Consider the following 17,011-nt stretch of genomic DNA (forward strand, 5'->3'; position numbering starts at 1 on the left):
CACAACCTTGTCCCTATCCTGCTTCTTTCCCTTCATTCAACCATTAACTCACCTTTTTACCCAGACTTTTTTCCTATGTTTCTTCTGTTCTTTTGTCTCAGCTCCCTTTTTTCTGTTCTTATGAGTTCTTTCAGTCGAAGAAAAGCAGTTTGACTCTCTGCCCATGAGTCGTCCATTCTGAAGGGTCCATGAGTGTTATACAGGTTTCCTGTTGTGAAGTCTCTGAGCCATGCCATTTCTCTCCTCATGTCCCAGCTGCCCTCTCTAAGAAGGAAGGATCCAGACCTGTCAGAAACAGGCTCTGCCTTGCCTGGTAGCTGTGTGTAGAAGCCACAGAGAGGACATTGATCTAACTGGATACCTGTACCCCCCTCAAACCCTTCCAATCACTAGGTTGGGCAGGTGGACACTGGCAGAGAAGATGGTGCTGGTTTTTGTTAGGTCTGACCCACCCCTCTTCCTTCCTTTTGCAGGCCATGGGGGACGTAAAGTTGGTTGCCTCATCACACGTGTCCAAAACCTCCCTCAGCGTGGATCCCTCAAGGGTCAGCTCCATGCCCCTGACTGAGGCACCTGTTTTCATTCTGCCCCCTCGGAACCTCTGTGTCAAAGAAGGAGCCATTGCCAAGTTTGAAGGGAGGGTAAGAAATGTGGCTGGGTGGTGGGCTGGGAAGGGCTGACACTCTTTCTTGAACCTTATACTCAGCACACTGAACATGGTAGAAAGCCTGCTTCTCCTTTGGACCTTTCTATACATTGATACATTGAATGTTTTCTCTGTTTCTGCACTTATGATGAGCTTTATGTTGAAGAACTCTGAAATGGGGAGGACCAGCAAGTTGACCATTTAGAGGTATTTTGCTGTTGATATTTGTTGTGTCTGGATACAAGTCACCTAGTTATAGAAGACAAGCCCTAATGGTGGCTTATGCCTATAATCCTAAAGGCTGAGATCTGAGGATTGCAGTTAAAAGCCAGGCGAGGCATGAAAATCCATGAGACTGTTATTTCCAATTAACCACCAAAAAACCAGAAGTGGTGCTGGGGCTCAAGTGGTAGAGCCTTGAGTTGAAGAGCTTAGGGACAGTGCCAAGGCACAGAGTTCAAGCCCCACAGCCAACCAAAAAAAAAAAAAGAGTTAAAAAAAATGAGAGAGGGGTGGGTTGAGAAGGATGTTAAAAGGAGTGACACTGATCAAGATACACTGTATTCATAAACTGTTATGTTGAAATAGCAGCTCTTTTGTACAACCACTTAAAGATAATAATAAAATATTAAAAAAAAAAAAAAGACAAGCCCTGAAGCCGGGAGTTTGGCCTAGTGGTAGAGTGCTTGCCTAGCATGCACAAACACCTGGGTTTGATTCCTCGGTACCACATACATAGAAAAAAAAAGCCAGAAGTGGTGCTGTGGCTCAGGTGGTAGAGCTCTAGCCTTGAGGAAAGCCCAAGAACAGTGCTCAGGCCCTGAGTTCAAAGCCCAGGGCTCAAGGCCCAGGAATGGCAAAAATAAAACAAGAAGACAAGCCCTCATGGCAGATGGGTATAAATATGAGCTCCAAAACGTGCATAATTGAGAACTGATGGTAGTTTTTTTTCCTTGCTTTCTCTGGGAAAGGGTGTTCACTCATCTAGCTAACCATGTATTTCCACCCAGAGTAGTATCCTCCCTACTTCAGTTTGCCAACAACTCTTGGTCTCTTGCTCTTCCAAGGCCTCATTTTATTCTTTTGCAGGTATGCATAATTCTGCATCTACTTTGTATCAAATGGAAGGCATAAACTCTGAGAATACCAGATATTTTGCTAGATTGGAAAGGTAGCCTGATATCACACCTGACATGGTGATGCAGGAGTAATAACCATCCTTGGGTTTAGACACAGGGTAACCATCCCAGGAAATGCTTTAGAAGCTGCAAGGCTTTGATGTGAGCAATAGCAAAAGGTGATCAAAAGTAGAGGAATTTGAACGTTTCTCTGTGACTTAAGAGTAGGCTCCTGAAGCTCATGATAGGTCATGGTCCAGCAGATGACACTTCTCAGATAACACAGGGCCTCATCTCTGTGTGAGACAAGGTTGGATAATGTGGTCATCATGTGGGTTAGAGCTGCTGCCTTGAAAATGTGGTAAGGCTGCACTGAATTGTGTGCTAAGCTAGACTTGTCCAGCTAGGACCATTTGCTAATGGATATCATCTCACATCTTTGCACCTTGATTCTTTTACTTAAAAAAGATTGGGATGGGGCCGGGAGTTTGGCCTAGTGGTTAAAGTGCTTGCCTAGCATGCATGAAGACCCAGGTTCGATTCCTCGGTACCACATACATAGAAAAAAGCCGGAAGTGGTGTTGAGGCTCAAGTGGTAGAGCTCTAGCCTTGAGAAAGTCCAAGGACAGTGCTCAGGCCCTGAGCTCAAGCCCAGGACTGGCAAAAAAAAAAAAAAAAAGATTGGGGATGGATATTGGGGTGTTGGTGGGTTCCACTAGCATGGAGTCTCCTTTTTATTGCCCTGAATCTGGTTCCCATATCACTTATCTTTACAGCAGTCAGAAGAAAAGTGACAGAAAAAAAAATCCCTGGATGTTTATATGTGGCCAAGATAATCATGAAAAGGAACAGCTGATTTTTATTCCAATATGAATAAACCTTGAAAACATTATGCTAGTGGAGGAAGCCAGTCATAAGAAAGCTAGCATGCATAATTCCATTTATATATAGTATCCCAAATGAAAATATCTCTCAATAGAAAGTACAGAAGTGGTTGCCAGAGGTTGGGAAAAGAGGGATGGGAGGTGACTGCCAGTGGGCACTGAGTTTCTTTCTGACATGATGAAAGTGTTTTGAGATTAGATAGTGATGATGGTTACACAACTTTGTGAATCCTTACAAATGCTGAACTACACAAATTTAAAAATAAACATGTAAGGCCAAGCATGGGGGCCCACTTATGATACTATAATACTAGCTATTGGTGAGGTACAGTTCAGGAGAACAGCTGTAGATTGGGGACTAGTCATCAACACATGGGACTTTAGGGGAAATTCAAGATCCAAACTTTAACAATGTTGACTGAAGTATTCTTCAGATAGTGTGATCTATCTGAAGAATATCTAACTCTCTGATCTATCATGTGAACATTTCATTTAGCTTATACTGATGTAACAGTTGACTATGTGTTCCTTATGAGTCTAACCGCAGGGTTCTTTTCTATTTCCCACCTGACCAAGAATAGCCCCAAACACCACCCAGCAGCATACTGGTGTAGAGGGTCGACAGAAGGAAGAGTGTTCCACAGTGATGTTCAGATGATGACTAGCTGACTTCCAAGGAGAGGTTGTAAAAGAAAGAGCCCAATAAAATAGTGCTGCAAGTGTGTGCACTGTCATTGTAGCCAAGAACCCAGAGGGACACTTGCTTTGGGGAAGAGTCATCTCTAATCTTTTCAGACTATACCAGAGACGAAGTGCAACAGGATATTACTGTCTTAGTACCTTTCAGGACTAAGAACTGAGGTGGTTTCTTGAGTGGTCTGGGCTCTCAGCAGGAAATACTAGTTATACTAAGGTTTGCCGTAGCTCAAATGGTAGAGTGCTAGCCTTGAGTGAATAAGCTTAAGGATAGAACCTAGGCCTTCTCAGTTCAAGCCCTCGTGCTGGCACAGAATGAGGAGAGAGAGGGGGGGAGGGGGGTAGGGGGGGAGGGAGGGAGAGGAGAAAGAGGGGGGAGGAGAGAGAGGGGAGAGGAGAGAGAGGGGAGAGGAGAGAGAGGAGGGAGAGAGAGAGAGAGAGAGAGAGAGGGAGGGGAGGGGGGGGAGGAGAGAGAGAGAGAATATGCTTGTTAATTGAAAGAAAGTAACAATACCTGTGTTCTCTGTAGATTCTATTATACTCTATTCATTAGTTAATTAGTTGGCTATGGGGCTTGAACTTAAGGCCTGGGTGTTGTTCCTGAGCTCTTTTGCTCAGTGCTAGCACTCTATCACTTTGAACCACAGCTCCACTTCTGGTTTTTGAGTGGTTAATTGGAGATAAGAGTATTATGAGGACTTTTTTCCTAGGCTGGCTTTGAGTCACAATCTTCAGATCTCAGCCTCCTGAGTAGCTAGGATTACACCTGTGAGCCACTGCATCCAGCTCCTGTTATACTTTAGTTAATTCATTTGGCACTGCTTGGGTGCCAACCAGTGTGCTTGTGCTTACCTCTCAATATATAGGCACAGTCTAGTTCCCACTAATGAGGGAAAACATGAAGCCTGTGTTTCTCTGGGTCTGGCTTACTTCTCTTAACATAACCCTCTCTAAGTCTTTCCATTTCCTTATGAATGATTCAGTGTCATTCTTTCCCGTGGATGACACAGATCAAGATGCATTATCTATATAAACTGCTTTGTTAAATGGCAAAAAATTCAACACATAACCTAAAAATTAAGAAAAATGAGGGAAGGGGTTGAGTGGAAGTGGTGACTGAGAATGTTAAATGGGTGTCATTGATCAAAGGCACTGTATTTATAAACTGCTCTGTTAAAAGGCAACTCCTTTGTAGAACTACCTATAGAAAATACAGATATATTTAAAAATAAATAAAAGAGGAAAATGAATGAAAATAGCACAATGCTTGTCAAGTGATGGATGCCCTCTATACACGTTTTCCTCTTTGAGGATCTGGACACTTGCAGTCATCGATGGGGACATGGCCAGGGGAATCTTCCAGAGCCCCATTCTTCCCCCAGGCCCCACCCCTGGCTCTTCACTGCTCATCCCTTCCCATTCCCAGATTGCTTCTTTTTCTCATGCTGTGTTCATGCCAACATTCACTTTCTTTTCTCCCTTTCATTGATGCAAGTTCTACTTCCTTTAGTCTATTTTCTCTAAGTATGTTCTGTTACAGCATTTTATTAGAGTACAGAAGAGCCATGGTTATGACATGGAAAATTCCTGACACCTAAGATCAATCATTAGTAATAGCCACAGGAAAGATTTGACTATCATGGCCTGTAAAACCTATCACTCAGTCATCCCTCTGCCTGTAACTTTATTATAAAGGTGATAAACTACTTTTAAAACAAAACTCAGAAAAGTTTTTTTGCTAGATAGGGACCATGAACTCAGGGCCTGAACACTGTCCTTGAGCTTTTCTCAAGGCTAGAGCCCTACCACTTGAGCCATAGCACCACTTCCAGCTTTTTCTGTGTATGTGCTACTAAGGAGTCAAACTCAGGTCTTTGTGCATTCTAGGCAAGCACTCTAGGCCAAACTCCTGGCCCTGCTTTGACTCTTAATTGCCACTTACCAAAAGTAGCCCTCCTCACGGAAATGTTCTAGCAAATGTGAGCATATATTTAAATAAATTTAACTTCAGAAAGAAATACATGTAGCTTTTCAGGTATATGAAGAATATTTAGGTATGTATAGAATTAAGGAGTTAATGATAAGAGAAAGGTGATTTCAGCTGAGCACCAGAGACTCATACCTATAATCCTAGCTACTTAGGAATCTGAAACCTAGAGGATCAAAATTTGAAGACAGCCTGGTCACAAAAATCCAAAAGGCTTTATCTAAGATTAACTAACAAAAATCTGGACTGGAAATAGGGCTCAAATGGTATAGTTCCCACTGTAAGGGTAAAAAGCCAGGTGAAAGCACAAAGCCTGGATATCAAGCCCTTGTATCAGAAAAGGTTATATCTAGGAATTGATAACTTTGTGTGAAGAAGAAAGAAAAAGAGGGAATTAAACCTTTTACTTTGTACATGCTCCATTGCTGGAATTTCTTTTCACTTCTGTATTTTTAAAATGTAATAAAAATACCTGTAAAATATTTGTACAGCTGAATTCAGTGTCTAGATTCTATCAGATGAATAATCAAAGACACATAACAAATGCAGCTTACTTTAAAAAAATGTCGACAGAGTTTCAGCATGGAAAAACATGTAACTCATCAAAATGAATTATACAACTCTGCTGGCAATGAAACAAATGGAAATTAAAATACCTTTCAAGTATTTATGTACCTGAAAAACAAGCAAAATAACAGCAATAGAGAGACTAATACTGGGGTTGAAGGAACATTTCCTTCAGTGGGGGAACTGAATGTTAGCTCAGCCTTCTGGGGTTCAGACAAGCAGAATGTTACAGCATCAATAAAACCATTGATCTGCTTTGCCAAGAATCCTGTTTTGACACTAACTTAATTCATAAAGGAGAGGAGCTAAGTAGCTGGTACAAAGATGTTCAGAGCACTATTTAGGGAAAAAAATCAATTTGTGCTCAAAAGGAAATTATTAAACAAGCACATCAATATGGCAGTTGTTACATAATCACATATTTGACATTTTTGGTAGCTATATCCATAAATGGAAATATGTGTGAATAACAAAGTAGGAAGAAAGTAGAAGCATCCTGTGTATAGGCTTATTACAGCCACATAAAAGCATCTGTATGTGTTCACTGCATAAAATTAGAAGTAGACTGTGTTTTGTTATTGTTGGAAGTTCTCTGTATATTTGAACTTTCTCAGTGATAGTTTACCCAGCAGGGGAGAGAAGATTGGAGCTATCTGGATATGTCTGTCTCTAGTAGTAAGGTCTTTAGGCTCTTTTTTGTTTTCTTTACTAATTTTATATATTTAATCGGATTACTTAAGAAGAACAAAGGAATAGCACCTATAAATAGGAAAAGTGTCAGTAATATGAAATCCAAATAAAGGAATATGTATTAAATATGTTTTAATATTAGAAATTTTATTCAATAGGCAGATTTTAGTGGCTCTTAGTTTTTTTATTAAAGAATTTATTAACATTGATTTTTACATCATATTTCAAATGACAGGTTTAACAAACAAGTGTTCAAGAAGGGAATCTCTATATACAATCACTGGGACTTAATTTTTAGAACTTAATAAAAATTAGGCTAAGGGTTTGTATGTCATAGAAACATACTAATTTATGAAATAAAACATTATGTCTATAGAGTCATAGGTTTTTATGTCTATATAGTTATGTTTATATTTCCATTAGCATGTCCATAGCATTGGGTATGCAAATATTGAGTCTTGGCTCTTGTACTCTTTGGATCTAATAGCCACATATTAAGGATACCATGCGCCTTTTGTTCCTTAGGTCTTGACTTGTCTCACTCAACATGATTTGCTCTAGATTTATCCACTTCCCTGCGAATGCCATTATTTTATCTTGTCTGTTGGCTATGTAGAATTCCATTATATATATACCACATTTGCATTAATTTAGTTTACTGTATCTATATGTTTCCAATTGTATCATTTGTAAAATTTCAAATATGTAGGCTCCTATTTTTTTTAACTGATTCTAATTATCTTGACTGTCTATCTTGAAAGAAAATCAAAGCTGAATGGTGAAGTGAGAAATGAGAGATGGAGGGCCCAGATTAGGGGAGTTCTGATTCTAACTGTATACTGCATGTGGCTAACAGGTCAAGGCCTGAAGTGCTGGGTTGCTATTAGTCAGCAGGTATCTACATTGGACCGGGAGATGGCACCTAAGGTGGGCTCATTTTTTGCACAGAAGTGGTTTCTGCAGAATCAAAGATGTTCAGATTCCTGATCATATGCCTCACTGAAACTTCAAGTTAGTTATTGTTAGTTTTGTAAAAGCAAAGCAAAGCAAAACAAAACAACTCATGAGTTGAATTTCCCCTTTGTTTCAAATGATGGTGGGAAAACAAAGAAACATCTTCAATGAGTTCTCAATGAATGAATCTAATGAATTTATTCATTGAATGAATCAATAAATTATCTAATGAATGATCAATTCTGCTAACAAAATTAAACTATGTTCTCTCTGTAGCTTTTTCCAGGACTTCCATCCTATTGTCTTCTCTTCTATTGCTGTATGATAAAGAGCTATATTAGATGATTAACATCATATATTATAGAAAGAGCCCTGGGCTAGTGTTCTATTTACATGTTACCTTAAAATGTTTAGACAAGTCACTACACCTCCCTCAGCCTCAGATACCTTCTTCTATATTCATGGGTCAGATGATTCTTCAGATCCTTTAACTTACACGATATACTATGTGATCTCTATTTCACATATGTAGTTCTTACTTTGTTATTAAGGTAGATCCAGTCTTGCGTAGCTGGCCTTGAGCTCAGGATCCCTCTGCTTAGGATTCACCCCTCCTAATTGTCATGATTAGAGGTATGAGCCATCATACCTGGTGTTTCCATGCCACACCCCAATGCCAGTTCCTAACAGATGTCTAGTAAAGAGATAGTTTTTCTTCTATTTATAAAATTTGTATGTGGTTATTTGAAATTGGATAGGGAACGGGGGAAAACAAGATGAGGGGTGGGGGTGGGAGGAAGGGAAATGGGAACCAGGACATGCGAAAGGGTATCAATGTATGGGAATTAATGCACCATCTATCTGGCAAATATCATGTAACCCTTCTATTAATTACAATAAAAAATATATGAAACAAAAACGAAGCATCAATCTCTTGACTCATTAAAATGTTTTGTGTTTACTCCAGATAGATTCTGAGTGTTTAGTGTTCATCTGCTCAATTAAAGTTTAGTGAGCACTTTTCTATGAGCTGCAGTTATTCAGAACCAGAAATTTTAGGGAGAGCTGGGCCACACTGTTATATTTGGAAGTACAAGTCAGTTTGGGAGCTGGGCCATACAATCTCAACATCTTGTTTCCATCTTTAACATTTTATTATCTAATTGAGTTTGTTTATACGTTAGTGGTGGAATTGTCTTGTTATTAATAATATATAATGTATGAAGCTCTTCCAGATCAAGAACAGTGAGTACTAATTGCCTCTCTCCTACTCTATTGGGACAGAAACACAGAAATAAATTGAAATATGCAGAGAGTGCTAGGGTCTGTAAGGGAATAATATTCTCCAGGAAAACTGGGTGAAGAATGAGGCTTGGCATCTAGTCACCTCCTCTGAATTAAATTTATATACCTGTGGGTAGTAGTAGTGAAGACTTGTTGCTGTGTTTCCAGATAGTCCCTGCAGGACTGACTGTCTTCTGTGAGGCTGGTCCCAGCCAGCAGCTTCAGTGCTTCCTCTCAGACCCGAATCCTTCCATGGTTTTTAGAGTAGGCTCCCCACCTGGTATTCAACTTCATCCACCAAGCAATGTCAGTTCCCTGTGGGACCAATCAGAAGGACTAAACCCTCCCTAATGGTGTCTGGCTGACATTAAGCACCGTTAGGAACTGTTAAGGATATTACTGTTCTAATAGGGTTTTAATGCAAACATCTTTTAATTATTATTGCTCAAATAAGCTAAGTTGTCAGAGTAACCTGTTTGACACCTCAGTTGATAACTTCCAGATCCGTCCCTTGTGTTTAGCTGCCTTAATAGGGAGCTGTCAACCAGGTATCCCCTTCTTTGAATGTGGGACAGACTGTAATCATGACATCCCTACTACTTTGAAGAAGTAATGTCAGTGGCAGCACCAGCCACAGAAGGTGGCTGGAGTTCCATAGAGTGACCAGAAGCAGAAACTGTAGGAACTGAGATAACAAAAGACTCTGAAAGTACTGAGAGGATGAAAGAGCTAAGTACTGAACGGATGGAGAACTAAGACCATGGGCAGCAAAGAAGTTGTGAAACACCAAAAGTGGAGAGACTGGGAAGACGGCAAGCCTCATTCCATGACTAAGTTCCAGAGAACTACGGAAGATAAAATAGTCACAATTCTCAATACCTAAAACTGTAAGTCTACCTTCTGGGCCACTGTGTTCAAGGCAGAGAGCTATAAGCCTCTGACCTGCCTGCCTTGAGCTATATGCCTCCAGCGTTGAGCCATAAGCCTCTAGTTCTCAGGGCCTACAGTTATCAGCTGGGTCTGCAGACCCAGCCCATAAGCCACTGGTACTCAAAGGCTCAGGCTGCTATTTCTAAAGGAAATTAGCTTTCCTGTTCACAATTTCTGCCAGTGCAGAAATTTAAGATTTTTATTTTCATTTTTAAAATTTTGATTAATAGAAGGATTACAGTTATATTCCCCAGATAGAAGGTGCATTACTTCACACACATTGATACCCTTTCTCATGTTTTTGTCCCCATTTCCCTTCCCCCACCCCCCTCATCTCGTTTTCCTCCTTCCCTTTCCTATTCAAAAAAAACAAATAAACATATATACAATATACCAGATAAAATAAGATACTGTAACAATATGAGAATAACCAAGGGACAACAAAAGAGATGAGAATAACATAATACATTAAGAACAACAATCACACATTACAGTGCAGAAATTATTTATGACACCTGCTAGCCTCTTTTTCATTGGCTTGCTACTTAGATCTGGGCCAATGCTCCAGAGTCCTTGAATTTCTTTCAGTCTTGGTCATTAGAGTCTGTACCCCACTTCTGTCAGAGCACAACCCAACCTCTTCCAAATGCTACTTCTTCTAGGCTGTTCATCTTGCTTATCTTTGCCAGTTGTGGATCATTCTGTGGTTTTCCAATACTGTATACCTTTGGCTTTATGTTCTTAATTACTTAGGTACTTGTCACTAAAATGAGTATCTTGTAGGCAACTTCTTACTCATCTTTGGGTTCTTTATATCCTCTAGTGGAGCCTTGTTCACTGAGCAAGGATGGATTTAAATATATTAGAGCACTGTGGTCATTCTGTTCATGCCATCTACACTGCTTTTGAAGTTTCCTGGTTTGCAGATTATTGGTGACCACTGAGAACTGCTGGTGTGATCTAGGGGGATGGTAGCCATGTGCCTGGGTCTTGATCTCCATGTAATTTGATCTTTGGCTTTAGTTTCTTCATTTAAACCGAGGAAGTCAAACCAGATGACTCCCATGACCCTTCCTGCCCTAATATCCCATGATTACATTAGGATGAAACATAACAAAATTTGGAGTCAGGACCTTGTGTCTGTTAGCGTGCTCACCAATTTCCCCTCCTCCAATAGTCTGTGACAGCTGTGACTCTTTAGGCTGGCTTGAGTGGGTTATTCATAGGCTGATTCACTTTAGTAAATATTAGCTGTATATAGGATGGTTGCTACTTCTAGAAAAAAAAGATGGAAAAGAATCAAATACTTTTCCTACCTTCAAGAAATTCATATCCTTAAATTTCTGGGGGGCCTGAATCTCACTTCTTACATCATTCCACACAGACCAACATGAGCACTAGGATACCATGCAGCACTCAAATGTCCCAAATCAGATCTGATGGCTCCTTCAATTCAGTCTCCATTCCTACCGCAGGGGAGAATAGTAATGGTCAATCGTGTGTCCTAACAACTGGGTGTGATGATAAGGATGAGAAATAGGCCACTTTCTTCTTCCCATTTGGTGACATGCTGAGTCCCCATGCCTCTCCTCTTGAGATGCAGATTCTTACTCCTCAGAAAACCTCACCAGGGCTATGGGCAGGACAACAGGGCAGGATGGGGCCTGCTGAGGGATGGAGATAAATAGTGCCATACCAGCATCCCAAGCCTGGGAGGGAGGACTATATGAGACATGTGAAAGACTTGGCTCACCCCACAATCCAAAGCCTGGGAACCATGACAGGGGAGTGAAAAATGAGCCTGGAAGAGTTGGAGCCAGGAAAGCAAGGAAAATTAAATCAAATCTGGATCCTGATTTAAAAGGCATTAGACTGGGGGAGCCAGGCACCTGGACATACTTTCCACAGCATGTCACACTGGGCTTGCATCAGCCGCCAGCAGCAAGGGAAAGTGAAGCCCTAGAGACTGGTGACCTAGGCCATAGCCTCCACAGCCAGGCCGCACAGCCACAGGTACTGTCTATTGAATGCTATGCTCTTGGGTTGGATGATGAGGACACTTGCCCTGTTGAGTCTAGAAAGAAAAGGGGAGGGTGTGTTTCTGGAACAGTTTTGTCCCAGTCAGTCTCCTACACATAGAATGAACACTCTACATGATTAAGGGAGAAATTATCAGAGGCAGAGTTCCCCACCTCTTTTGTAATTTGGCGTTTGCAATTCAGTTTTGGATATACCTTACTGCCTGACTGGCACTAAGGTAGAGTATAGAGTGTTCCTCAAAGTGGGGTCCATCTGTTCTATTGGACATTCAGACCCACTAAGGATAGTCTGAGGGGGTAAAAAGGGTAAACACATTATCCCTAAGCATATTATTTTATAAGCCATCAAAGTGAGAGCTCATGGTGTCCAGAAATGGAAGCAAAAATCATACTGCAGATATCAGCTGTCCATGAGGAGGACATGGGAAGTAGAAGATGAGTGGCTGGACTGCTGCATCTTGTTGCACTTTACTGTGGAGAACAGTATGCCTGATGATCTTGTCATGGAAAGGGTAACTCAAGATCATCATAGATCATGATTCTCAGCCTTTTTTTCACCCGCATTCCCTTGAGGAGACACTTCCCCAGTAAGAATGCCACAATATAAACAGACCACTATCTGATTATGAATTGTAGAATGTATTTTCATATATTGTATATGTAAAAAGAGTTCCATTTTTGCCCTATCCTCCACAACTTTTCTCCTAGAATATATCATATAGATCAGCCTATAATGCCTAGGATCTTTTCCTAGCGTGAAGGTAAGGGACTAGAAAATTGCAGGGAGAAAATATGGGTAGAAATAACAAGCCCTGGGTGAGACTAGCAAATAAAAATTACTGACCATTTTTGAGTAGTTGCTACAGATATGCTACAAATTTGACTACATGCTCCATACAAATCATCTTTCTTTCAAAAATAGTTGCATTTGTTCAGGACCTGCAATCATAAGACACAACTGGAAATCAAGAGATGTGTGTTATTAAGGATACCTGTACATTTCCCCATGCATATATAAGGGAGTTATCTAGATTTAAAGGTGATGTGAGATGCTAATTCGGCAGAGGAATGGAGGAACTTGAGTCTGTCTTGTTCTTTTCTCTGTCATCTCTTTTCTTCTGAAGTCAAGCCGTGGCCATTGTTATCTGTCTGCCCTTGTTCCTAAACTGCTCTGGGTCCCTTCTAGCTGCACTTTGCATTGTCTCCCCTATGGCCTCGGAGCTCTCTGTTCTACCTTTGGTCATGTTCTTTGAACCTCTCAATGCCCCATCTGGCAAAAGTGTAAGTCTTCTCCAAAGTAGAAAAGGAGTATGGCAGATGGAGTATGACTAAATACTCCTAATAAGGCCTGGTTTGGTTGGGCATCTTCTTCAGGGAGCAGTGATCATCCTGTGCTTACAAACAAGTGTTTGGCAGAATGAATCTGATAGTAAATATCAAGGCAGGAAACCACCTCTAAACAGGAGATAAGGGAAGAGTAGAAAGAACACAAACTTTGCATCGGGTGTTCTGGGTTGGGATTTCTCCCCTTTATGCTCTCTAAGCCCATAGGTGAGATGGGAATAAAGATTCTTATCTTACTTGCATGATTGGAGGAGAGCCACTGCCATAGCAGGTAAGTGCCAATAAATAGCAATAATCTAATGAAGTGGACATTATTCTACAGAAGACCCCTTTATCTCTGGGCGGGGGTTACATCTGAGACTGCCAGACCCACAGATTGGATATGTTATTTTTTATTATGCATGCATGCCAATGATAATTATAAGTTTATTATAAGATAACAGTTAAAGTGAAGATAACAGTTAAAATGACAATTATAACAACATATTATAATAAAAGTTATCTCAGATTTTCTATTTAATATATTTGGAGAATAGTTGATTATAAGTAACTGCAAAAGTAGAATGTAAACCCGGGGTAAAGAAGAGTCACTATAGAAATTGTGGTGCAAGCTGGGTACAGTGGCTCACGCCTGTAATCCTAGCTACTCAGGAGGCTGAGATCTGAGGATCAAGGTTCAAAGCCAGCCCGAGCACTAAAGTCTGTGAGACTCATCTCTAGTTAACCACCAGAAAACCAGAAGTGGTATTCTGGCTCAACGGATAGGGTAGTAGCCTTGAGCTGAAGAGCTTAGGGACAGCGCGACAAAAGAAAAAAAAAAAGAAATAGTGGTGCATACTTCTAAAAATTTGACTATTTTAAAAGTAAAAAGGAGGAAGAGGAAGATGGCGCTGAGACAATAGGGATGCTGCCTAGCTCTCTCCCACAAAAAGAGAGAACCAGGGAATCTCACGGAACCAACTACCTTAAGAAATCCACAACAACAAACTCAAGAAGCAATGGAGAAGGACTCAAACTGGAAAAGAAATCCAGGTAAAGCTCACATCCAACTTTCTCAAAGAATTTGGAACGTGAGGACCCCTCCCCCACCCCTCATCGCTGGCTCCAAGCCGGGAAAAGCCGCTGCAGAGGACGCCAGGCCGGGCAGCCCCAATCGCCACAGAAACCAGAATAGGACCAGGCCAGCAAGTGGCAGAAGCTGGACGCAGAAACCAGTACAGACCAGACCAGAAAACAGCAGTACCCAGACGCGGAGCACAGGCGGCAGCTGAGATCCGAGGGGAGTGATTGACTCTCCAACACCGTGGTGCAACCCACAGCCAAAGGCAGAAGAGTAAGTAGCTCAGCGGGTAGCCCAGTGGGTCCCCAAACTCATCAGGAAAGCAGAGCTGGTAGCGAGCTATAGAACTTAATTCAGACCCCTCCACCCCACCCGAGAAAGACTGGCAAGTGCAGGGGGGCAAGGAATTTAGAATCCTGTCCCTTTCCTCAACAGCCCTTGCCCCCAGGCCATTGACTGGAGACTGACAGACAGGCGAGCACTAAAACCCAACACCTCACTAAAGGGGGCGGAGGTGTCCCTGCTACCACCTGACCAATAGGTTCCTCTCCCAGGCCACTGGATCTGGAGAGTGGGGGGCGCTGAGACCCTGCCTTCCAAAAGCGGGTGGGGTGTGTGGGAGTCGAGGAACCAGCATCTGTCCCGCTCAAATCTTGAGCCGGGCACCCTCCAGCTGGGCATCCCCAGCAAGACAGCACCAAGGGGCCCCACATAATCACAGACTCTGGCCAAAGCGGCGGAAACAAAGCAGGGAACTGAAGGGCAGACCAGTAGCTGAGTTCACCTTCTGAGAATCAGAAAGACATGGCTCCACCCTTGGAGCCCACATCCTCGGCTGGGCCCCGCTCCAGGGAACAGAACAAAAACCAGCTGGTCCAGCTGAGAGCTCCTGGAAACCCCCAAACTCCAGACCCTTGGCCGGGGGCCCGCCCTTGGAAACAGGACAGGAAAACCAACCATCCACCCAGCACTGAGACTGAAGCTCGCAGACCCATCCCACGGCCCACTGTGAGGCCACTGGTTGGGCTGAGAGCTAGTCGGGTAGTAGCACACAGCCTCTGGGAACAGGCCGAACACCTTCAAAAACTGCAAACTCTTACCTAGTCAGTAGCAGAATCAATTTGGCCGAGAACCACAGGCATACACAGATTCCCAGAACGAAGTGAAGACCGCCACGTACTGACCCACAGAGTGAACCTACAACAGTTCTCCATGCCTAGAAGAGCGCAAAGACAAATTACCACATACATAAATAATCAAAGTCCCACACAAAGCCCAAAAGGAAACAAGAGCAAAGGGGCGAGAGAGATGTCACCATCCCAAGAAATGACACCTGAAGAGACACGAAATATGACTCAAATCACAGAGATAATTTTGGAAATGAAGGCTGAATTCCAGAAACAAAAGCAAGAAATTTCCAAGGAACTCTTCGAATTCAAAAGAGAAGTGGAGGAAAAGTTCAATACCCTCTCAGCAGACATGATCAGCTCAGTGTCCACACTTCAAGCAAAAATGGAGGCATTAAGCAGCAGATTGACTGAGATGGAGAATAGAACATCAGAAACGGAAGATAAAACACAAGAGATGGAACAGAGAATTACCACCTTAGAAAGATTAGTCAGAATCCACCAGAGAGAATTCCAGGTCCTGGCAGATATAGCAAAGAAGTCTAACCTTCGTATGATAGGGATTGATGAGGGGGCCCAATTTCAGGACAAAGGAATGCAACCCTTATTCACCAAAATCATAGCAGAGAACTTCCCCAACCTCAAAAGGGAAAATACTCACATTATTGAAGGTTTCAGGACTCCAAACAGGCAAGATCCTAGAAGGAACTAATCTAGACATATCATAGTAAAGACACTTGACCCGAATACCAAGGAACTGATCTTAAATGCTGCACAAAGAAAGCTATACTACAATGGGAAAAATTAGAATTACAGCAGATCTCTCCATGCAAACCCTAAATGCAAGAAAAGCTTGGAAAAATATCATTGATGTCCTGAAGACCAACAACTGCCAACCCAGATTGATATATCCAGCAAAACTAGCATTTACATTTGAGGGAGAAACAAGAATATTTCACTCCAAAGAGAAGCTTTATGAATACGTGCACACTAAACCAGCATTACAAAAAAATTAATTAATTGAGAACAAATTGTAGAACATCAAGAACCCCCATCAAGAAGCAAATATCTATAATTCACTAACAACAAAAGGGGGGAAAAAGAGAGAGAAAGAAACTTAGAAGTAAAAATAAATAATTACAAGGGACACTGACCACTTCTCCATAATTTCTCTAGATGTGAATGGGCTGAACAATCCGATCAAAAGACACAGCGCAGCAGACTAGATTAAGAAACACCACCCATCCATAGGTTGCCTCCAAGGGACTCACCTCACTGCCAAAGACAGAAACAAATTTCAAGTGAAAGGATGGAAATGAATTTTCCACTCCAATGCACCATGCAAAAAAACAGGAGTAGCAATATTAATCTCCGACAAAATTAACTTCTCAGTAAAATCAGTACATAGAGATAGAGACAGCCATTACAGATTAGTAAAGGGTACAATCCAAGCCCATAATTTTACAGTTATAAACGTTACTCCCCCAACACGGCAGCACCCAAATTCGTCAAACAAACTCTCTTAGAATTACAGAAAAAGATAGACTCAAACACAAGCATAGTGAGAGACCTCAATACACCACTCTCAACAAACGACAGGTCAACTCAACAAAAGTTAAACAAAAACACCATTGACTTAAATGACACCATAGCCCAGCTGAGCTTAATAGATATACACAGAGTCT

At 41.7% G+C, this 17,011-nt stretch overlaps 1 protein-coding gene across 3 annotated transcripts in view; it reads left to right on the plus strand.

The window, feature by feature from the left end:
• Mylk (myosin light chain kinase) overlaps nucleotides 1-17,011 on the plus strand; it is a 202,635-nt gene that overhangs the window by 12,189 nt on the left and 173,435 nt on the right. For all 3 annotated transcript variants that reach the window (XM_090345269.1, XM_090345261.1, XM_090345252.1), the window contains one exon: nucleotides 474-641. In XM_090345269.1, coding sequence (XP_090201395.1) covers nucleotides 477-641 — 165 coding nt within the window. In that variant the 5' untranslated portion in view covers nucleotides 474-476. Of the gene's footprint in view, nucleotides 1-473; nucleotides 642-17,011 lie in introns of those variants that run through there.

This window comes from Megascapheus bottae, chromosome 1 (genome assembly GCF_031878675.1).
Source record: "Megascapheus bottae isolate mThoBot1 chromosome 1, mThoBot2.hap1, whole genome shotgun sequence".
Taxonomy (NCBI): domain Eukaryota; kingdom Metazoa; phylum Chordata; class Mammalia; order Rodentia; family Geomyidae; genus Megascapheus; species Megascapheus bottae.